This window comes from Sinohyriopsis cumingii, chromosome 9 (assembly GCF_028554795.1).
Source record: "Sinohyriopsis cumingii isolate HCF-2022 chromosome 9, ASM2855479v2, whole genome shotgun sequence".
In the NCBI taxonomy this organism is placed as follows: Eukaryota; Metazoa; Mollusca; class Bivalvia; order Unionida; family Unionidae; genus Sinohyriopsis; species Sinohyriopsis cumingii.
In genome coordinates, this window is record NC_142969.1 from 5,787,215 (window position 1) to 5,812,114 (window position 24,900).

Genomic DNA, 24,900 nt, shown 5'->3' on the forward strand with positions numbered 1-24,900 from the left:
ATCCACACAAACGTACGCGAACGCATACAAACCCCAAATATACTATCCACACAACGTCGCTAACGCATACAAACCGCAAATATACTATCCACACTCGGGAGGAAGAAGAAGAAAAACAACCAAATATGCGATCTACACAACGTACGCGAACACACACACACACACACACACACACACACACACACACACACACACACACGCACACCACAGAGGGAAGAAGAAGAAAACCATTATACACTATCCACACGCAGTGAAGAAATAACCCTTTATATATATACTATCAACAGAGAGTGAACAAAATAACCCATTATATTCCATCAACACAGAGTGAAGAAGAAAAAGTTTTTTGAAAGCACCTAAGCCCTCACCTGCAATGACCAACTCTGCCAAACACCTACACCCCACCCACCCCCACTCCCAACACTACAAAACCCATTTAACCCGTTATTTTATGGCATCAGTGTGTGATTTAGGAAACATCAAGACACAAAATGATGGACGAATAGACTGACTATTGTTTACGGACTTGCATGCCTAAAGAGCGTGCGTGAAGGAAAACATCCTTCCATTTCAATTCTAACTAAAACATGATCCAGAGGGATAGAGAGAGGTGAAAGAGCACAATTTCATAAAGTGTGAGTAAAAACCAAAACACGCCATCCTTATTATACAATGTCAAGACCAAGAGACACTTACGTTTTCTTTCTAGTCTATTCTCTTTTAGAAGGTAGTATGAAATTTCACATCAGGGCCAACGCATCGGCTCACATTGTCAATTTTTCCATTTCCATGTTTTTACTGGCACAAGTTCTTCATCATCTTCAATTTCTTCTTCTTCTGAATCCCTCTTCTCTGTTTCGTCTTGTTTTTGTTTCTTCTCTTTTCTCGTAGGGCACTCTGAATTCCAGTGTCCTTTCTCCTGACAACGATATTAGGTATCTTGACTTTTGTCTCTCTTTCTTAGACGAAGCAGGTATTCTGGAGACAAATACCCATTTACCTTTGCAGATATAGCAAACTTCATTAGCACTTACACACTTTCGTATGACTCTCATCAAATCAACGACCAAAAGAGTAAGTTTTGTTGCCACTTTCGCATGTGAATTATGCTTTCGTATGACTTTTAGCAAATATTTGACCAGCAGGTCGATCTGTGCTGACTCTTCCATCTTCTTGATCGTTTGAGAGCGGAATGAATACTCTGACGCTAAGACACTCTCCTTATATACATGGACCTGCTGCGTATGAAACCTAGTGAAATGTAATTTTGCAATAAGATGAAACGATTTCATTGAGGAAGTAAAAAGCAATGATGTACCGTATCGCCTCACACAAAACCTGAAGTTTTAGTTCAAATCCGTGTCAGCGATTTCGAAGACGACATAACTGAGCTTTAATCATGCTCTCCAATTATGCCGCATTTCCTGATATCAAGAATCATGAGACTAGGAGTGCGGGAAAGAACGTGAAAGCAAAAGAGAGACGTGTTACCTTCTAACAGAAAAAACAGACTTTTTTTAGGGCTCCAAAAGATTGCTTTTATTAAATAGGGAACCATATTTGGCTTGGTATCCCTCCTTGACTAAACTATTCTCGAAACAAACTTGACCCATTGGAACACCACAACAAACTTAACTTTTTAAACCTAACAGTGACCAAACTGGTATATGTCGCTTAGACATAATAATTTAAAATAAGATCAGTATGGCTATTTTTATGTACACTAAGCACTAATATTAGACAGATATGTTAGGAAGTAGGAAATTTAATAGACTCGTTAGATTTGAACTAATTGCACAGGTGGTTAACACATTATTGGTACCTTTTATTGTCCATTAGCAAAAACGGGACTTGATTTGAAATAAGTACGGGCTAGCGTTTTGGTGAGTACTTAACATCCATGGCTGTCTTGCTGAGCACCTTTTTCCTCCTTTACCACGCTCGGACAGAAAAATGAGTGTGTGGTGAGACAATTCCCACTCATGTTTAAAGTCTTTCAGTCAGGTTGTTAAGGACTAGTTAGTCCTGCACCTGAGTGGCTAAATTTAAAAATAGTCTGTGAGTACATAAAAGCCTGGGGGATGAGGCTCTCTTTCCTTCCCCAGGAGTAATTAAAAATCACGCGGTGCGTTATTAAACCAGTGATACATGCTCCATTAGAGCGAAAATCACTTTAATTCAAGTAAGCAGGCAAGCAAGTTCGGGTACCGTCTCTAGCACTCTTGATGACACCAACTGTCTGGGTTATTTTCTTTCTTGCAAGCCTCTATGTTCCACTTCTGTTTGTGATAATAACTTGTGATACTTCACATTTTCTAAAGTAGAAATCTTTACAAGCCGTACAAAATACAAAACTTATATGACTTTGGCTTTTGACACTTGCACAGACTCTTCACTTTATAAGTGTCACGAGAAAATTGTATATCCAATTTTTACCATTTTCAAAAACACGCACACACTTGCAGCTTGACCAGAAATATGTATATCTTGTTTTGTGGATAAGTCACAGACAAGTCCAAGCATATATAGGTGGTTATGAACGTTAGGAATATCCCCTCCTTTTTTCAGAAATATCAAAGCTTGTATGTGCATTTTCCCTTTTCCACTCTATATTAGTGCTTAGATTTGTTCCAAAAAAAAAAAAAAAGAAAAAAGAAACGAAATAATTTTGAAGAAAAAGAAACAACTGAATTTTGAATTCAGGTTTCTCTCTGTTTATAATTTTTTTCAAGTTGACGGCGCATGACAGAGTACATTCGCCTACCTTTCCAAAGTGAGAGACATTTCTTCACATGTCATTGCCTTTGTTAAATTCGGTTTCATTCGTTAGTTATCGTTAATCTTTAATTTTTTTCATGCATTTCTTTTTGATAGAAGATTTAGGGCTTTCTATTGTTGAAACGGTATTTATGTTGTTTGGTCTGTTGATGAAATTATCTATAGCAAAGTGCTTAAGATTTTTCAGTTTTTTTTATTATTTCAAGCCCTACAAAAGGAGACCAAGTTTGTCTTCAAAGACGATTGAAACTCTGAATTACACGGGCGTGAAGGAAAACATCGTTGTGTTTAATCTAATCATGCTTGCCGTATCTCTTTGTGTTTTAGAGGTCATATTTCTTCTTAAGTAAATACACGCATCAATAGACAGACAGATTGGGTCATCATCCTTGAGTTTCACTGTACTTTCGGTTCTTTACTTCATACAAACCCCAGATTTATTAGTTTGAAAAAGAAAAGATAACATGCCCCTCAATACTGTAACACGTCTGTTCTGACTCTACCGATGTGAGTGTTTATGTCGAAATGTTTAAGTGAGATATAAAAAAATGGTCAGCTTGAAAACGCAAACCAATAATGTGACGCTCAGTATTTTGATGTGGTAAGAGGAAATGGTACAACACACACAAAGAGGGCTTGTAAGTTCACATTTCAGTCTGTCTGCACTGTAATGGTAACAACGCAAGAACATAGGGATTATTATGCCACACAGCCCTAGAACAAAACAATGCATCACCCGTTGTAAGCCATTTGATTGGCTATACTTATTTTCTTACCGCGTTCGCTTCGAATTGACTTGAGTAGCTATTCAGACAGTGACGAGAATGGCCATGCCTTACTGGGTCTATCCTATAGGCGATTTATATAAAAAAAATATTTTTAAAAATTAAACTAATGTACGAACAATCGTACCATGGGCGATCCCATGGAAATTGTGTCCGTCTTATTGCAAAATACATCAACATTTAATTTAACCGTGCAGATCGCTAGAACAAACCTCTGATAATATACATTTTGAAAAGTGTTGTGTGATACGGATCGCCATTGTCGCTTGGTGTCTGCTTTCTTGTTCGAAAAGAGATCGTTTCGTCTTGACTATAAAAATCTAATTTGACTAAGTTTTACGCACTACTTGAACTCACACATTTACGTTGTAGGTGTAAGCCGTCGTTCTCAGTTTTCTGGAAGTTCGTTTTTGCGTTTCTCAGATGTGATACTATTTTTTATGGACCGAACGAAATTTCTTTTGGCGTGAATCAGGACTCGTGGTTTTGTGGCATAATTGGAGAGCATTGATTAAAGCTCAGTTATGTCGTCTTCGAAATCGCTGACACGGATTTGAACTAACACTTCAGGTTTTGTGTGAGGCGATACGGTACATCATTGCTTTTTACTTCCTCAATGAAATCGTTTCATCTTATTGCAAAATTACATTTGACTAGGTTTCATACGCAGCAGGTCCACGTATATAAGGAGAGTGTCTTAGCGTCAGAGTATTCATTCCGCTCTCAAACGATCAAGAAGATGGAAGAGTCAGCACAGATCGACCTGCTGGTCAAATATTTGCTAAAAGTCATACGAAAGCATAATTCACATGCGAAAGTGGCAACAAAACTTACTCTTTTGGTCGTTGATTTGATGAGAGTCATACGAAAGTGTGTAAGTGCTAATGAAGTTTGCTATATCTGTAAAGGTAAATGGGTATTTGTCTCCAGAATACCTGCTTCGTCTAAGAAAGAGAGACAAAAGTCAAGATACCTAATATCGTTGTCAGGAGAAAGGACACTGGAATTCAGAGTGCCCTACGAGAAAAGAGAAGAAACAAAAACAAGACGAAACAGAGAAGAGGGATTCAGAAGAAGAAGAAATTGAAGATGATGAAGAACTTGTGCCAGTAAAAACATGGAAATGGAAAAATTGACAATGTGAGCCGATGCGTTGGCCCTGATGTGAAATTTCATACTACCTTCTAAAAGAGAATAGACCAGAAAGAAAACGTAAGTGTCTCTTGGTCTTGACATTGTATAATAAGGATGGCGTGTTTTGTTTTTACTCACACTTTATGAAATTGTGCTCTTTCACCTCTCTCTATCCCTCTGGATCATGTTTTAGTTAGAATTGAAATGGAAGGATGTTTTCCTTCACGCACGCTCTTTAGGCATGCAAGTCCGTAAACAATAGTCAGTCTATTCGTCCATCATTTTGTGTCTTGATGTTTCCTAAATCACACACTGATGCCATAAAATAACGGGTTAAATGGGTTTTGTAGTGTTGGGAGTGGGGGTGGGTGGGGTGTAGGTGTTTGGCAGAGTTGGTCATTGCAGGTGAGGGCTTAGGTGCTTTCAAAAAACTTTTTCTTCTTCACTCTGTGTTGATGGAATATAATGGGTTATTTTCTTCACTCTCTGTTGATAGTATATATATAAAGGGTTATTTCTTCACTGCGTGTGGATAGTGTATAATGGTTTTCTTCTTCTTCCCTCTGTGGTGTGCGTGTGTGTGTGTGTGTGTGTGTGTGTGTGTTCGCGTACGTTGTGTAGATCGCATATTTGGTTGTTTTTCTTCTTCTTCCTCCCGAGTGTGGATAGTATATTTGCGGTTTGTATGCGTTAGCGACGTTGTGTGGATAGTATATTTGGGGTTTGTATGCGTTCGCGTACGTTTGTGTGGATAGTTTATTTGGGGTTTGTATTATCTCCCTTCTGTGTTGATAGTGTATTTGGGGTTTGTATGCGTTCGCGTACGTTTGTGTGGATAGTTTATTTGGGGTTTGTATTATCTCCCTTCTGTGTTGATAGTGTATTTGTGGTTTGTATGCGTTCGCGTACGTTTGTGTGGATAGTTTATTTGGGGTTTGTATTATCTCCCTTCTGTGTTGATAGTATATTTGGGGTTTGTTTTTTCCTCTTCCCTCTGTGTGTGTGTGTGTGTGTGTGTTCGCGTACGTTGTGTAGATCGTATATTTGGTTGTTTTTTTCTTCTTCCTTCCGAGTGTGGATAGCATATTTGGAGTTTGTTTGCGTTAGCGACGTTGTGTGGATAGTATATTTGGGGTTTGTATGCGTTCGCGTACGTTTGTGTGGATAGTTTATTTGGGGTTTGTATTATCTCCTTCTGTGTTGATAGTATATTTGGGGTTTGTATGCGTTCGCGTACGCTTGTGTGGATAGTTTATTTGGGGTTTGTATTATCTCCCTTCTGTGTTGATAGTATATTTGGGGTTTGTATGGGTTCGCGTACGTTTGTGTGGATAGTTTATTTGGGGTTTGTATTATCTCCTTTCTGTGTTGATAGTATATTTGGGGTTTGTTTTTTCCTCTTCCCTCTGTGTGTGTGTGTGTGTGTGTGTATGTGTGTGTGTTCGCGTACGTTGTGTAGATCGTATATTTGGTTGTTTTTTTTTTCTTCCTCCCGAGTGTGGATAGTATATTTGGGGTTTGTTTTTTCCTCTTCCCTCTGGGTGTGTGTGTGTGAGTGTGTCTGCGCTCGTATGTTGTGTGTGTGTGTGTGTGTGTGTGTGTGTGTGTGTGTGTGTATTGGTCTCTGTTTGTCCCTATAAAACTCACTTTATCCCTATCAGATACACTCTACCTACCTACCTACAATAGCGCGTATTCAGGTCAGCCACTTGCAACACTGTTGCCGTTTATCCCTAGTGTTCAGTACAGTGACGTCACATACGCTGGAAATTTTGAGACTATAAATATCGACTTGGGGATTTCCACATTTTGTAGCTATAAATATATACTAGAATTCATAAACAGGAACGTCACTCAGGCTGAGGCTATAAAAAGATAGTGGGATTTTCCTAAGGAAAAACCCACAAGTTGGAGCTATAAATAGATAGTGGGATTTCATAGGAATTTCAGCTGATTATAGATACATAGGTATTTATCCACGATCGTCACAGAAGTTGATATTGTAAGTAGTTACTAATTTTATCCATTTTAGTCTAAACCATTGTAACTTAATTTTCGGGGATATGTTTATTTTCCTTTAAATTCTGGGACAATTTCGTCATTTTAACGTTACTTTTAGTCACATCCATTTTGTCGTTGAGCATTTCCTTGATTATCGCTATTTATAGCATCATTACAATTATGCAAATTTTTGAACACCCCATCAAGATTTCAGGTCTTGGTAATGCTTTATATATAAATCTCACGCTTGTACTACTGTATGTATGTCTCTGTCTCTGTTGTGTTTGACCCTCTATCATCATTGTCCCTAGACAGTCCCACCATGTTCAAATCCCCTTGACGCTATACAGATCCACCATGTTCAATTTCCATATGTTCAATTCCCCTTGTCCCTAGATAGACCCACACTTTATTCCCCCATGTTCAATTCCCCTTGAGGCTAGAGTGGCCCAGGGTTTTTTCTCCATGTTCAATTCCCCTTGAGGCTAGTGTAGCCCAAGACTATTTCCCATGTTAAATTCCCCTTGAGGCTAGAGTGGCCCACGATTTTTCTCCATGTTAATTTTCCATTGAGGCTAGAGTGGCCCAGGGGTCTCTGTAATGATAATTCCCATTGAGGCTAGGGTGGCCCCATTCACTACTCATGATTTTCCTTTTCTATTTGTTAAATTGTTATTCAGAGTGTTTCTTTCCTCATATTCCTGGCGGGGAAGCCATGCAGCTCTTATCTTAGGCCCCCCTTTTCTACTGGTAGAGGTATGTCTGAGACTGCCCTTTCTGGAAATGCACCAACCCCCAACCAGCATTCCCCACCACCCCACCCATTCTGTGTTTCGGCGAACAGGACCACTCGGTATTAATTTACTTGGTCAATTGCCAGTCCTAGGACGGGAATAAAAAAAAGAAAAAATGTAAAATAATTGGGATCAGCGACTTTAAAAGAAAGTTTGAACATACAAATACAAAATAAAATTTTAAAAGAATTGTGATGCCGCAGCAAGTTTCGAACTCGCGACCTCTTGTTTGGCAGCATGGACTCATAGAAAGACAAATGTGAGTGTTTATATATGACTTGCATTTGACCGTTTGATGAAGGTACCGTTTCTATTTTGCATTTGACGGATTGATGAGGGTACCGTTTCTATTTTGCATTTGATGGTTTGATGAGGGTACCGTTTTTCTATTTTGCATTTGACGGTTTGATGTGTGTACCGTTTTTCTTTCTTGCATTTGATCGTTTGATTTGTGAACCGTCTTTCTATTTTGCTTTTGACAGTTTGATGAGTGTACCGTTTTTCTATTTTGCATTTGACCGTTTGATGTGTGTACCGTCTTTCTATTGTGCATTTGACCGTTTGATGTGTGTACCGTTTTTCTAATTTGCATTTGATTGTTCGATAAGTGTACCTTTTTTCTATTTTGCATTTGACCGTTTGATGAGTGTACCGTTTTTTTATTTTGCATTTGACGGTTTGATGTGTGTTCCGTTTTTCTTTTTGCATTTAACGGTTTGATGTGTGTACCGTTTTTCTATTTTGAATCTGACCGTTTGATGAGTGTACCGTTTTTCTTTTCTATTTTTGATCGTTTGACAGGTGTACCGTTTTTCTTTTTGCATTTGATCTTTGACGAGTGTACCGTTTTTCTTTTTTGCATTTGACAGTTTGACAAGTGTACGGATATTTTGTCGGATTTGACCGTTTGACGAGCATATCGTTATTATTTCTTGCATTTGACCGTTCGATGAATGTACCCTATTTCTATTTAGTATTTGACCGTATGATGAGTGTACCGTTTTTCTATTTTGCATTTGACGGTTTGATAAGTGTACAATTTGTATATTTGACACTTGACCATTTGACGAGTGTACCGTTTTTCTTTTTTGCATTTGACGGTTTGATGAGTGTACCGTTTTAGTTTCTGCATTTGAACGTTTGATGAGTGTACAATTTTCATTTATTGCATTTGACGGTTTGTTGACTATATGATTTTTCTACTTTGCATTTGACGTTTGATGAGTTTACCGTTTTTCTTTTTCACATTTGACCCTTTGGCGAGTGCACCGTTTATCTATTTTGCATTTGACCTTTGGATGATTGTACCTTTTTTTGCATTTGTCCGTTTGATAAGGTTACCATTTTTCTATTATAGTTTTGCCCGTTTGATGAGTGAACGGTTTTTCTATTTTATATTAGACCCTGTGATAAGTCTACCGTTTTTCTATTTTGCATTTGACCGTTTAATGAGTGTACAGCGTTTCTTTTTTGCATTTGACCGTTTGATGTGTGTACCTTTTTCTATTTTGCATTTGAACGTTTGATGAGTGTACCGTTTTTCTTTTTCGCATTTGACCGTTTGATGAGTGGTTGGTTTTTCTGTTCTGCATTTGACCGTTTGACGTGTGTTCGGTTTTTTTATTTTGCATTTGACCGTTTGATGAGTGTACCGTTTTTCTATTTTGGATTTGACGGTTTGATGTGTGTACCGTTTTTTTATTTTGCATTTGACCGTTTGATGTGTGTACCGTTTTTCTATTTTGCATTTGACCGTTTGATGTGTGTACCATTTTGTCAGATTAACTTTAGACAACATGACTCATATGAATATGGATCGATAACATTTGTTGTCATTTCGAATTTTCTGTATGATTATTGTACCTGAAAATTTACCTTGAGTTAATAACCTGAAACTTAATAAAATGAAAAAATTCAAATCAATCTAATTTGTATAATTTTATAGTATGTCTAGTATTGATAGACTTGTCCGAGTGCATGGATTTAAGATACATTTGTGAAAATTAGCGAGAATTAAGAACATAGAGATTTAAATATAAAGCTTACGACTTTATATGTTCTTTGACGTGAGTAAATTTCATACATTCTAACATTAACCATTTCATTACGCTTGATAAGCGTATTTAGCAAAAATTACGTACATTCTTACTTTGTGACACAAATCTACATTTTGACGCATATTCAGACTGGTTAATTTACTCACTTTACCGAACAGTTCTATATTCTCGCATGTTTCAAGGGCGTCTTTTTTGTCTGACCTGATGTGTTCATTGTTGTGGAGTGGACACACACACACACACACACACACACACACACACACACACATGCGCGCGGAAAGATATCAAGGTAGAGTGTGTTCATGAGACATTCAGGTCTTAATAAAGGATATTATAGACTTGATCTCTTTATTTCTCTCTCTCAGTTCTGATATCCTGTTCAGCAATATTAATTTCAGATAGTAACCTCCCATTCCCGCCGAAGCTAACATACCTTGTTGCATTGTTATCATTTCTAACAAGACAGACTGAAGACCCATGAAAGCAAACTATCAACAAACTTTCAGACCATACGAGTCTTTTTCAATATGCATTTCAATCATAATATTAATTCCATTGTTCCTATAATTCTCAGACACTCAAGGATTTCGGTTAGAGGCCAAACAGACACATACTGAGAAACTTATGGACATTTTTAACATAGAGTTACCCCTTGTTCCCCCACTCCCGATATCAGTAAAAATTTTATATTGTCTCTTATGTGAGCCCGTAAGAAACACATACATAACAACATTGCATTATATTCTTCAGTACGAAAAGTTTCATTATAATGTTCTACAGGTGGCAACCATATTATCATCTTTCGATCTCCTAGTAAATTATTTATCAATAAATGGTGAACTATATAATATCTGCAGCAATCTCAAACCCTGGGCTTGGCCATATATGAATGTATGAATGAATATGTCTGTATGTCTTTCTGTAGTACATATTTCGATATTTATTGTGTATTAAGTGTTATATTAGGATCAAATATGAGAATACTGTGTGAAAGATGGAATTTGAAATACTGGGCGAAATACATCTTGGCCTCTCCACACTGTTATTACAATGATATTTTTTCAGTCATTTTACACGTCTATTCCTTTATGTTGTTACTGGGCGGAAGTGACGTACATAATGCATATTTGTTAATATTAACAACATTCAGCTGCATGCATTTTGTTTGTCTTCAATATATGTAGTTCATCTATACGCGACATGGCGATCCCTACAGTCGTTGCTGAAAGGCTATTCTTGTTGTGTTTCTTATCTTGCCTTTTTAAACTGCACAAGATCCTTTCGGTAATAATAGTTTATCTTCTATTTCTTTTCACATGCGATTGTTTCTTTTCATGGAGTGTTGTATGTAAATGTCTTTTTCAATGCTCATTTTGATAACAAAATGTTAACTTTGCTACCAGAAGGAACTGGTGCCATTTTTATTATTGTAAAATGCTACGAAGCTTTGTCTATATCTCTGTCTCTGTTTCTATCTGCCTGTCTGTCTAAATCTTAACTCACACAAATAATATGTGTTCACTCAGGACAATACTCAGATAAAACAATAACAACATGCATTTAAGTAAAGCAAAGCATTGTAGCATCAAATTTACAAATAGTGTTTGTAACTTATTGTAGTCTGCTAGATGGACCTCTCTCTCTCCTTCTGTCAAGGGGATTGCCTTGCTACAATGCATGTAAAGATTGTCGCGAAAGGATAAAGATTAGGAACGAGGGAATAGGTTAGATTACAGTTTGAATATGCTAATCCAGGAAATACTTGCTGTAGATAAATTTAACAAGTTCACCCACGTTTAGGTTGCTTCCTTCACTAATGATCGTTGCCACGATACTCGTAACACTGTGTCACTCTTGCTGAACGGAAAAGTTTGAAATACAGGATGGACAGAGCTAACGTGCAAAGTTTAAATCAATCGGGTAAATGAGTTCTGCTTGGCTTCTTGGACGCTATTTAATTATAATGGTTACACGGTATCAGTTCACAGGTCAAGCGTAAAATCCACAATGTTATTTGAGCTGGACAAAATCGAAGACGGTAGTGGTTTACAGTTTACTTCGGTGTGTAAATTATATTTTTAATTCTTTATTTTTACTAACTTAATATCCTGACCGATGGTTCTTTACTTTTTTATTCTGTCTACATGATATGGTGGTTATACCTATTTACTTGGCATAGTTGTCATTCTTAATCTGTGTACTATTTATGAAATATCTTTTCATGAAACAGTTAGATTAGATTACAGATTTGCATAGCTTAGGTGAACTTACACCCTGGTAAAAAAAATGGTCCAAACCAAATGGTGGGTGTGGGGAGACAAATCCAATTATAACAGAGTTGCTTGAGCTCGCCCGACGTTGTATACTTGATGATTTATTTGATGTTTATATGTTGAGGATCAATTACCAGACAAACAAACAAACAAACAAGCACGCAAACAAACACACATACAAACTGAACACTTATAAATTTACCAGCAAGCAACTGACATTTTCAGTTCTAAACTTTGAGTTGAAATAAGTTTGGGAAACTGTTTGTTTTTTCTTTTCCAGATGCGCTTAGACCATATCTATCATCATTTAATGCGATAGAGTGAATATACATGGAGTTTGAAGGAAACGAATTGTTTATATTTAAAATACTTCGATGCGAAATATTTGTTTCCACATAATTGTGTTGTTGCGAAATACGAACATTCATTGGCGGGTTTCTATTGGCCCATGTCCGTAGAGCTATATTGAGAAATATGCATTATGTACGTCTCTTCCGCATACTAACAATATTTAGCTTTGTGTCTTTCAAAACCGACAATAAGCACAAGGGTACATTAGAGATCTACTTAACTTTTCTTCATAACAGTAAAAAGGAGAGAAACAAATCACATCAAATTAACTTTGAATAATAATTCGCAATATCAAATTGGACTGTAATATTAATTCGTCTTTATATTGAAAATATTTTCCCAGTGGTGTCATTCAATTGGAGATCGGCGCTTGGTTAAATATATACTTGGCGACCTTCGACTGTGACGATGAAGTCCTTTAAGGTAAATTCACACTTGCAGGTTAGATAAAATGTTAACGATTTTGATACATTGATGAAGTAATTAGATAGGTAAGTGGTTAGATCTAGATTTTTACATTTGTACATTTATTACGAATAGGCCTGTCGCAGCCATCAACTTATTTCACGTTTTCGTTTTTCCTGTATCATCAATCATGAACATGAAGATAGCATAAACCTCATATATATAGATACAGACCAAGACGTGTAAAATGACTGAACAATTTATGAAACGTTGAATATAAAAGTTTAAATGTTGATTCAAAACAAAATGATCTAGCGAAGGTAAATACACGTGTCGTTCTCTTTCACAACGATCGGACATTAATGAATATTTTTGAAATTTTACGGTTTCACTCAGCAAACTGATTAATTTTTTTTCAAACTTTTATGAGCACCGATTCAGCTTAAGAAATCTCAACGAAATATGTTCACGTGACAAAAAAAAGTTCTTTAGAACGCTGACATGCAGCATTACAAATAATATATAAGATGTCTCCCAGTGTTGGTACACTGTACGCAAACGACATTACACACGTTAAATTAGTTGGTCACTGCAGGTCTTTTATTTCTTATTGGTCTTACCTTTATTTAATTAGCTAAATTTGAGTTATGCATGTTTGTGCATGTAGACCTTTTTGTTTGATGTTTGTAAAGGATACTAAAATGTAAATATTTCTCAACTGTCGTTGCAAGTTTTATTGATATGCACATGAAACGTTGTACACACATTTACAGCAGCTTTGTTTTTAGGCTGTTGTTATTTCTTGAAGTGAAATATTATTTTCTCATTGGATTGTCTGTCTTGACATCATACACTATGTGTTGATTATAATACGAAAATGGTATACCTGACACTGCCAAAGCGAATAGCGGAGTGTGGACTGGCGTTTAAATTATCATAGACCGGAGCTTGGTTCAATATTTACTTCACTATCTTCGGTTGTAAGGATGACATCTTTCGAGGTGGGATCACAAGAATATGTGAGAGAAAATGCGAGCAACTCTGCTACATTTACAGGAGAACGGATTCATTAGATTGTTAGGTGGTTAAATATAATTTATCCGACAAGTGTATCTTTTTATAATAATCGATCTGTCGCCGCAGCAATGAGCTTTACATGTTTTTTTTTTGTTGTTTTTTTCTTCTTTTTTCTAAGCGGAAGTCAGAACAGTTTTCGATATCATCAGTTATTAGATTGTTGTGAATGTTTCAAAGGTGTGTAAAATTAATATATACATGACATTTCAAATATTGAATCGAAACAAAACGATGAGGCAAAGGGAAATATAATTGCCGTTCTCTAAAAAACCGTAACAGACATTAAAGGCCATTTTTTAAATATTGCTTTATTAATTCGTTAAAGGAAGGAATTTTTGCAACATATTAGGAAAATTTGTTTTGACTAGAGCAGCGATTCAGCTAAAGAAAAAAAAAAACAAACTAAAAATCAGTTTACTTGGTCGAAAGTAAATTTTTTTTTAGAGCACTCACGTGCAGTGTTGCAGAATTAATCCGTGTTGTGCACTATTTGCACATGACCTCACAATGTCTGTCATCTGTGCCCTGTAGGCGTTGCCTCCGCTATAGTTTTTCCGTGTGTTTGATGAGCCAAACTTGTGCTACACTTGCGTGTGTATGTGCGTGCGAAAATTGTGTGCTCTATTTGTAGATAAAACAGCACTCGATTCCTAGAAGTTCAAAATAATTTTCAATTGCACACAGATTTGCAGCAGCTTTCATTTGGGGGCCTTTCTTTATGTAAAATATTGCTTGCATATTGGACTGTCCTTATCGATTTCATACAAACATGTTGACTATAATAAACTGTGTACCAGTCATGTACGATGTCAAGAAGACAGTGAACCCAACGTGGGTAGACGGTCGTTAAAATCTTTGTAAAACAAACTCGCTGGCGTTGTTTATAATCACATGCAGGGAACCATTCTACTACAAACCAGAGAAAGTTTAATTATAAGAAATGAATGACGTCCTCGGCACGCTTAGTGTAAAGACACATGGAAGGAGTGACGGCCGAATTGCGCCAAACGGGTGTTCTAAAACAAAATGCGTGATCTAGACACAAACTTTCTTTGAAACAATTCGTCGTGTTATATATTTAATTCTTCTATTAAGACAAATGGTTTTATTGCGTCTGCGCAGATATGCAAGATATTTGGGGGGTTTTGCTGCACATATGTATGGGGTGGTGAGAGGACTCAAACCTCGACTACTAGACATCTTAACCCTGAATTTCAGTAGCCACAATTTAGGGGTCGTATGTAAGCAGGATAGAGTTTTAAAACATTGTAGTTAGATTTATCTAGGGAACATAAACGCTTTATCAAAGTACGTCAGAATCTATTAGTTACGCAGGTACATATGTCGGCTCGATATCACGTGAGTGAAATTACAAGTGACCTCTAAGAAATTCAGTCGAGTTAGTCGTTTCGCTGTATGATACGTTTTCTGTGGTGTTTACTACGAACGATCAGCGCACTTTATTATGGTCATGAGTAGATGACTTAAATAAATTTTCAGACCATCACAACATTATTTTGTATTTATATGTATGATATCCGATATGAAATACAGGTTATTACTGCAAATTTGTACACATTTATAATACACGTCATATAATGTGCCGCTAGATAGGGGTATATGATGTTTGTTCGTGTGGCTACTCCTAACAGACTGTATAGACCCAGATCTGTCGGCGCATTATACAACAGCAGATCTGGGTCTGTAAAGTTTGCAGTTGGATCTTGGTTATACGCGCGTATACGGTAAGTGATGTAACCTTATACCTACTGTGCTAAACATAATCTTAGTCCTTTGATCACAAGCAGAAACACTCTTATATGTATCCAGTGTCTTCTGCCTTTACATATCTGGGCTGATGTATAATCTAAGTTTTCATGATCCATCATTCCCATAAATTATTATGGCGGTCCTAAAATTATTTTTATTAGATCTGACTAAATTAATATTCACGTATTATTATATGTGTATCAAACAAACAAGCTTCAAGTTTACTACAAACATATAATATACGGCTGTAGTTTTGGACACTATGTATTATTATATATTTTCTGAGATATTGTTGGGTTTGCTTTCATTGGGAGGGGGGAGGGGAAAACAAATTCACACCAAAACATCACGCACCCTTAGAACAAACATCGTGACCCCACATTCGACATGGCAGAATCTAAAGAGGTCGTTAAAGCGCTGCTGCTACTCTCAGAAGCTATTGAGTACATCAGAGTAATTTCGTCGCACAAGTATAAACAGAAGAATTAGTAACGACAGCAAGCACAGCAGCTGAGAAAAGGCATCAAACAGGAAATGGCCTCATCTGCGTTTAAAATGTATTAGGATATAAAGAACTCAGTTTATGATTTTTTATTTCCCAGCAAAACAAGAAAATATGCGACAGTGGAAACAAGCAAGATCATCGACCATCGGGGTTCAGTTTTGATGAACATGACGTGAATATCAGGTAGCAGCAGAGAGGGCGAATCCCACAAACTATTTCGCTTAACAGAGCCTTCTGTCGAGAACATTTTAGATAGAGTGATTCTTTTCACAAAATAAACCCTCCAGCCAGTAAACATGACAAAATAGGCTTTCTCTGCTGACTTGAAGGGTTATCTCATGAAAATATCTACCTATACAACTATTTCTGCTAATACAAGGGTCTATCTTGCGAAAACACTCGGGTTTGTTTAGCCCTCTCTGCTGCTCTGAATTAAAAATTGTCAGCTGTTATTGTCGTCTCTGATCGTTTTTGGTATTTGTGTGTTGCATAAATCACGTCTGCCGCTTGAGAATATCCTGGTAGGGTTTGCCTGTCGTCGCCCTTTCTCTACTGCTCTCTAGTTAAAAAGTGTATCTAACCCAACTCGATATCTTGTCCTGGGGTCATGCAAATTTATTGTTACAAATCTGTGCGGTTTGGACTGAGCATGACTAAAGAAATTTCTGAATTTATTTATATCCATGTCGCCGTTACACCAGGTTTGATGAATATTTCTTAACGTGTGCGTGTCGACTCCGTTAAACACCGCAAGAATATTACAGTTATCTCTGATCACTTTCGGGATTTGTGTATATCGCTGTGTTACATAAATCACATCCACGTTTTTATGTCTGCCGCGTCAGAATATCCTGGCAGGGTTTGACTGTCGTCGCCCCTCTCTGCTGCTGTAAATTAAAAATTTAAGTTAACAATAATGGCCAACATTGGAGAAGCATATTCCGCTAGACTAGCTCGAGAGCGACTAGAAGCAATAAAAAAATTTCTTCCTGTGAGAGATTCTGTAAGACAAAAATTACAAGCAGGGCAACAAGCTCAGGAAGAATTTGCGGCAGGTGCAGAAGAATTATTTAAATCCGTCACAACAGCTACTGAGAAAGCTGCGGCGATCACTGAAAGAGTTTTATTGGGAGATGAAAAGGGTATTCTTCCAGTGCTAAAACAAACCGCTGAGCAGACTGAAAAAATTGCTAAAAGAACTTAAAAAACAAAAAAACTTTTACGAGATCTTCCAAATGATATAGCTGCAGCTCAACCTCCGACCGTCGGCGAAGAAATACTTGAAGGTATTGAACAAATTCGTACTGAACTCGCGTCTAAACCAGTAAAGGAAAATATTGGATTGATTGCAAAATTTAGGGAGTATTTTATTGAAGATATTAGAAATACTAAAATAGAAAAATTGCCTGAAAAAATATTAATTAGTATATTTAATAAATCTAGTATCTTAAAATCCGGTTCTGAAAAAGTAACTGATGATAATCTTATTAAATGGATATATCGTATATATAAAAACAAAAAAACAAGCCAGAGATGATGATTTAGAATACAGAAGTCTTGATAAAGAAGTAAAGAGACTTTATAAAGAAATGCTGAAACAACTAGAACAACACTCCCAGAAGGAACCTTCATATCAACTTCCTCCACCTCTGCAACAGATAGAACAACAACAGTCTTCTTCACCGCAGCAACAGTTGATTTCGGAACTTAAAAGGACTCAGGAGCTACTTAAAAAAGCAAGAGGAGAAAGATCACCCTTAAAACTATTTAAGAAGACAACATAAGAAGGAGCAACTGGCAGTGGTTTGGGAATTACTTGTCCTGTTAATATCATCAATGACGTATCGCGGTTAGAAGTTCTCTTAGGAGGAGCGCGGGTTGGAAATAACTCACCAGAAATAATTAATGAAGCGGCCGATATCTGTCAGCGATTATTTCGCGGCGGCATCATGGATGCTCACATCTACCGAGAACTTATTGATGAACTCACGGACAGCGATTAGAGAAATAACTAATTAAATAAAATGATCATACATGACTCTCATCATATGTCTCAACGAGTCAGAGTGGTAAATTCGCGATATCCTGTTTACAGTGCATATTATGGAGATGGACTTGGAAATGTTATTCAAGGATTGTTTACAAGAATAGCTCCAAAGGCGGGGCCAATTGCAAAACAATTATCGTCAAAAGCTATTGATATTATTAGAGATAAAGCTTCTGGTGTAATCGGAGATGCTGCCGGTAAAGTGTTCTTGGCAATAAAAGATAGACTAGCACGATTAATACGCAGAAAGCCTCCGCCGCTAAAATTACCAAGCACTGCGGACATGCCCGCAGATGTTAGCAAAATAATAAATAAAACTGCAAATCAAAAACTAGCGTCACTGATACCTTCCAAAGAAATAGAAAAAAATATAGCTTCAAGTTTAATAGCGGGAAGTGGTCTTCGTTTTAGATAATAATGCATTACAATAAGATGTTTCAACGCGTATCCAACGTAGCATTTGATATGGATAAACCAGTCAGAAAGGATGAATCCTTGCGCGATTATCAATATTATTCCTCTGACGCAAAGACACCTAACGCGCAGGGGAGAATTGAGTTTCAAATTCATGATACAAGTAGATATTTTCTGCCCAGTGAAGCTTATATTGAAATTGTAGGTAGAATCGTAAAAGCGGATGATACTGGATATGGGATAGGCGATCGTGTTGGTTTTGTTAATAATGGTGTGATGACGTTATTTAGCAAAGCCACATATTCGATTGATGGAAAAGATATTGAGTCGTGTTTGAACAATGTCGATGTTGCCACGACGATACTTGGTCTTGCAAGATATTCTGATGATTACACAAGATCAGCTGGTCCAACAATGATGTTTGTGAAGGAAACATCTGATCATCCCGAAAATAGAAATGTAACGATGAACGCGGCTGGGGATGCAGTTGTATCCATGAACGAAAATTCCAACTTGGGTTTTGCCGCGCGTCGAGCAGTGCTGAACGGCGACGAAGAGTTTTCCTGTACTATTCCACTGTCTCATATTTTTGGATTTTGTAGAAATGCCCGAAAGGTTATATTTGGCGCTAAACATACAGTAGTGCTCGTCAGAAAAAAACTCTGATAATGATGCAATATGGCGAGCTAATGGAGTTGATCTTGGTAAAGTAATGTTAACAAAACTATCTCTGTGGATGCCAACAATGACTCCATCGGTCACTGAAGAACAACGGTTACTTTCTTTTATGGATCAAGTGGAAAATCGTTGCTATCATGGCTAGCAACGACAACAGATAGCACTTCTATCAACGCTGCTGGATTGTTTACGTGGCAATTGGGATCACAACAGGGAATACCAGCAGCGCGACATATATTTATCGCGTTTGAGGCAAATTCTAGAATAAATAACCAAGAAGCAAGTCCAATGATATTTGACACATTTGGAGTTTCTGAAGTTTCATTAAGAATAAACGGACATCAAGAACCTGCTGAGGACATTAATTTAAATTTTGAACAAAATGATGTTGTACGGGCATATTATCGACTGATGTCTTATGATGGGCGTGATCAAAACGTTGACACTGGGTTGCAGATATGCCAGCGTGATTTTACAACGTTGTATCCGATCTATTACTTTTCGCTGGAGCATTTGGATTTATTTAGAAAATCTGTCGTTGATATAGTTATTCGGGCTCGCCTGGCTCGAGTAGCAGCAGCAGTAGTTGGTCCACCAGCAGTTCCTGGAGGTGCTAGAGCAATCGCGGTCATCCTCAGTGATAAAGCAATGTTACTTGAAGGTGCTGGTGGTCGAATGAGAGTCGTTGATGCACCAGTAGAAAACATGTAAACATTATTTTAATAATGTGTAGACAATTAGATCAATCGCAAAATTATAAGAAATGTCATACAGTCATGTTAATGTCACTCTGACTCCTGGTCAGGCTAAGAAATTACAATCGAAGAACGCGACCATATGTGGGACAAAAATAACACTAAAACACGGTCAAATCGCTAATGGTGGTCCAAACAAGTTATCGTTGACTAAAACCCAACTAAAACATTTCAATAAAGCAAAGCAGGCGAAAACTGGAACTCAACTTGATTTCTCTCCAGCCGCGGTCAAAGATATGGTTAAAACCGGTGGTATATTTCCACTTCTCGCGGCAATACCAGCGTTGATAGCTGCTGCTGCCCCAGCTGTTGCCAAAGCTGCCGCGTTAGGAGCTGTTGGAACCGCTGCTGGAATGGCACTAAAGAAAGCCACATGGAAAGGATACATCAAAAAGGGACTCGGGCTAAGACTTCCAGGAACTCCACCATCATGGTACCCAAAAAGGTTTTAAAAAATGCTAGCATTTTCACACCGATGTCCAATTTTGATTTGCTCGATGCTGTTAAACAATTAAATATAAAAAATTTCAGAGGCGTCTTTATGCGAGATCAATTAACACAACAACCGAATAATCCAGAAACCGGAATTATTAATCTTGATAACAGCGATGGTCCAGGAACTCACTGGGTCGCTTACGCGATCGATCCACGTGGAATTATCTATTTTGATTCGTATGGGTTAGCACCGCCAGTTGAATTTCTCCGATATACAAAAGACGTCCCCTTGACAGAGTCAAAGTCAACGACGAAAGTTTGGTATTCAAATCTACCAACACAAACACTGACCGAAGTAGTGAAGGGGGGCACCCTACGGACAATGGGAATTACCATTAAAAACACCCCTGGGTCACTCTACGGACAATGGAAATTTAACATGGAGAAAAATCGTGGGTCACTCTACGGACAAGGGGAATTAACATGGAGAAAATCGTGGGTCACTCTACGGACAAGGGGAATTTAACATGGCAATAAATCGTGGGTCACTCTACGGACAAGGGGAATTGAACATGGGATTTTTTTTTTAAAAATTTTTTTAAAAAAAGGGGTAGGCAATTCAAAGACTATCTCTTTTCGAGAAATATGGCTGGCCCTGAAAAGGGCCTTTGGTTTTTTCTTCTTCTTCTAATTTCTTCTTTTTCTCCACCAACTTCTTATTTTATCTCCAACACTCTTTCTCTTCTTTTTTTTCTCCTTCTCTTCTTTCTTCTCTTCCTCCTCTTCTTTCTTCCTCTTCTCATTTTCCTCTTCTTTTTCAATTTTTTCATTCCATTCTCTCATCCTTATCCTTTCCTCTTCATCCTCCTTTTCCTCCTTTATTTCTTTCAACAGATCACTAATGATTACCTTCATTTTTCGTAAATTGTTTATCTCCATCTTCACTCTATGGGGACTATATGAGTAGTGATCCTCGTTTAGGTTAACCAACATTTGCTCAAACATTCCTAAATTGTCCATCACGTTTTGCAATTTTTCCATTTTGTTAAGGTGGTTTGATGCCATCTTCTTTTTATTCTTTGCAGAATGGTTTGAACGACGAATACTGTGGGTTCTTATACGAAAAGCGCGAACGTGAAGGAAAACATCCCCTAGAAACATAAAATGGATCTTACCTAGATCATGACCCAACAACGCGCGGACGTGAATGAAAACATCCCCCTACTTTCTCATTTCATATAATATAACCCTAACTATACTCTCCACATTTGCTAAGAAACCCATAATCTACTATTCACACAAACTTACCTGAGCTCTTACTAACACACAAACACATACACTTATACTATTAATAAAGAGTTAGTGTTTATTTTCACACTACTCTACCTACGCACATTGGCAAATTAATAGTTATTTCTTTTCTAGAGTATTGGGTAGCCCTGAAAAGGGCTGTTTTTTTAAACTCCAGATGCACCTATCTAATGGTTGCACCTTCCTGGCCTTGCGCCGCACACGCATCTTCTTCCCCAGTCTTCTTTCACCTTTCTTCTGGGGAGCGCAGAGGGAGGATGGTTCGCTTCAGCACCCCAATCCTCTGTTTCAGGAATATTAAATGACATCCTCTCTTCTCTTTTCTTTTCCTCTTCTTCCCTCTGTCTTCTCTCCTCTTCTTCCTTCTTTATTCTTGCTTCTTCTACTATAGCCTCCGCTGATAGTTCGTTTACTATCCGCCTGGCATATTCCAGGTGCATCTGGAGTTCTAACAGTTTCACTATTCTGCTAGTCATTCTTCTGGCTGTGTTGATCAATCAACAAGGGTAGCTGGACTGCCCAACGAGTTTCAATTTATACTGAAAGCGCGTACGTGAAGGAAAACATCCCCCTAAAAACATAAAATTCATCTTACCTAGATCATGACCAAAAACAACAACAACGCGCGGACCTAAAAGAAACACTCGCTCACTTTTTTATGCTACCCATCACTTCAATAGACTATCCACATACGCAAAGCAATCCAATCTAACCCCTAATATACACCTCAAACAACCCCAAAAACAAACATCATTTTAATCTACTATCCACACCAACCTACTTTATCACTTACAAACACAATCACACAAACTCATACGCTCACATTTTTAAAAGCTAGAGTTAGTGTTTATTTTCACACTACTCTACCTACACATTGGCAAATTAATAGTTATTTCTTTTCTAGAGTATTGGGTAGCCCTGAAAAGGGCTGTTTTTTGTTTTTTTGCTATGGCATTCTTTTTTCAGTTTCTAAGAATGCGATGTCCTCTGAGGATAGACTTTCTGGCGATTGGTCTGCTTCTTCGGAAAGAGAAGAAGAATTCTTTGGTGTCGATACGACAATCCACAAAGCCTCTGTCAGCTTCAGGTTGCTGCTGCTGTTGCTGTTGTTGCTGCTGCTGTTGCTGCTGTTGCTGCTGTCTCTGAAGTCTGTACTTCTCTGTCCATTCTTCTTTCTCCCTGTTCATTTCTTCTCTGAAGAGCTCTTCTATCAGGTCTTCAGTGATTTTTAACATTCTCACATTCTCTATTTCTTCTGGCTTCGGTATCAGACTGTGTCTGACCCTATGCAAATTCACGTAGGCTTCGTTGAGCTTAGCTAGTTTGGAGCACATCTTCTTAGGAGGATGAGTCGACAATGGATGGCTAGACTGGGAACAACCCGGTTCTTAAAGTGAAAGCGCGGACGTGAAGGAAAACATCCCCCACATGGTTTTCGAGCCGCAACGTTCATGAGAGGGATAGTAAGAAATGAAAGAGCATCAATCCAACATTCTTCTAGCTAAACAAACCACAAAAAGCATTTTTTTCTAAACACAACATTTTTTATTCAATAAATCACTTAACACTAAACAACAACATTTTTAACAATAATCCAACACTATAACATTAAACAATTTTTTCTAATCACTAACATTTTTTTCTTCAAATACAATCTAAATTAAACAAGGCTGACAACGTTGTGAATGAAATTGTGATTTCCACTGTTGGAAATCATTAGGCCATTGATGGACACTACGTTTCCTAGCTTGAGACAAAAGATAAGCATAATGGTCACAAAACCATCGATCTACTTTCACATCGTTTCTAGCAGAAGAACGAGGATCGAAATGAGTCACTAAATGTTCTAAGGAATAGCCCAGGCTGCGATGATGCAGAAAATACACACAATATTGTCCACACACCAAGGAATCTGTGCCTTGTAATTTCACGTTATTGAATCGGGTGGTTTGAGCATTTCTTCTCATAAAGTCTATGATATCGTCTTCCAAAGGGGGCAATCCGTACGAATCGAAATATTCCACACATCCTTCTTGAGGAAAGTAGACGGCTACCCAGTGGGTTCCTGGGAGATGACTATCGTCCGTGTTGATCACGTAAGCTTGATGGTCTTTAGGTTTGCGATGAGGGAGTTCATCTTTAGCACAGACGACGGGATTCCAAGAAGACGTATACGAACTGTGGTTCAAAAGGTAATAAAGTTCCCAGGTATCCATTGATTTGTGTTTTTTTTCTTCTTCACAGGTAATAATAAGTCGTCAATTCGATCCTGACTTTTTGCTTGAAAATGTCTGACGAATAAACGGTTATTCGTTCTGTTTCCTCACTCTGATTCAGGAGAGCTTCGATACGATGGATCTCTTGAGTGGTTAATGGTGGACAAGAATGTTCACGCAAGTCTTTATACCACTGGTGCAACACGTCTTCGTTCGAGATGAGACTCCAAGCTTCGTCCAGATACTCGTCCAATTTTTCTTCTTGACTCAACATCAGGCATTTATCGTGTTGAATTTGACTGGGATGATCGTTTTGACATCCATAGCAATTTTTCTTGATCAATTCCGTCATTTTGTCGACCAAGTGTTTGGCAAAACAGGAGACTAAATGGGCTTCTTGTTCTGGCCATCTCGACTTCATCAAAACTTCTTCGTCTTTGTCTTGAGATTCTTCTTTTTCCACGGTCTCCTTACATTCCATCTCCAAAGTTTCTCCACTAGGTAAAGAGGGATAACAGTCTTCCATGGCTTTCTAATAATCTAGAATGACTTCTCTCAAACTGTTGATTTCTATGGTATTATCGAATTCTGCATACAGGATGACGTTCACTGTCTGTTTCAGTTGTTCTGCAAACTGAAGTTCCACACGAATCTGGCCAGATTTTATAGGGTGGAAATGTCCCTCGTCGCTGCCTTGGTCTGGAGTGAAATCGAAAGCCCACAAAGCATAGCCTCCTGCATAATCTTCGTACTCAATGCCGTGACTGGTGTTGGTTCCTAACTGACCGGTGGCTTCGTACAGGGACAAGTACGATCTCAAGTAATTCTTGTTTTTGGGATCAAAGTCAGGTTCGAAAGGTCGGGTACACAAGGTCTTGCCATCACGACTGACTTCGACTTTCTTCACTAAAAAGTGTTGAAAGTTGAAAGGATTTTCTTTGAAGGCTCCGTTGAAGGCTGAATTCGTGACCATACCAAGGATCAAACGTTTGGGTAACTGTCCTTGGAACAGATGATCTTCGGTTATGGATTGAAGGTTAGTGGGAATGGTGAACGTTTTCACTTCCACACGTCGTATGGGATACTTGGCAGTCGTTCTGCTCAACGTTTGACT

The 24,900-nt window shown here is 37.9% G+C and overlaps 1 protein-coding gene across 4 annotated transcripts in view; it reads left to right on the forward strand.

The window, feature by feature from the left end:
• LOC149791214 (sodium/potassium-transporting ATPase subunit alpha-like) overlaps nucleotides 1-24,900 on the forward strand; it is a 161,357-nt gene that overhangs the window by 15,588 nt on the left and 120,869 nt on the right. For 2 of the 4 annotated variants that reach the window (XM_089969683.1, XM_089969685.1), the window contains exon 1: nucleotides 12,333-12,596. The exons of 1 other annotated variant lie outside the window; for it this stretch is intronic. In XM_089969683.1, the coding sequence (XP_089825809.1) occupies nucleotides 12,582-12,596 (15 nt within the window). In that variant the 5' untranslated portion in view covers nucleotides 12,333-12,581. Of the gene's footprint in view, nucleotides 1-12,332; nucleotides 12,597-24,900 lie in introns of those variants that run through there. One more of the 4 variants, XM_089969686.1, reaches the window with a different exon arrangement.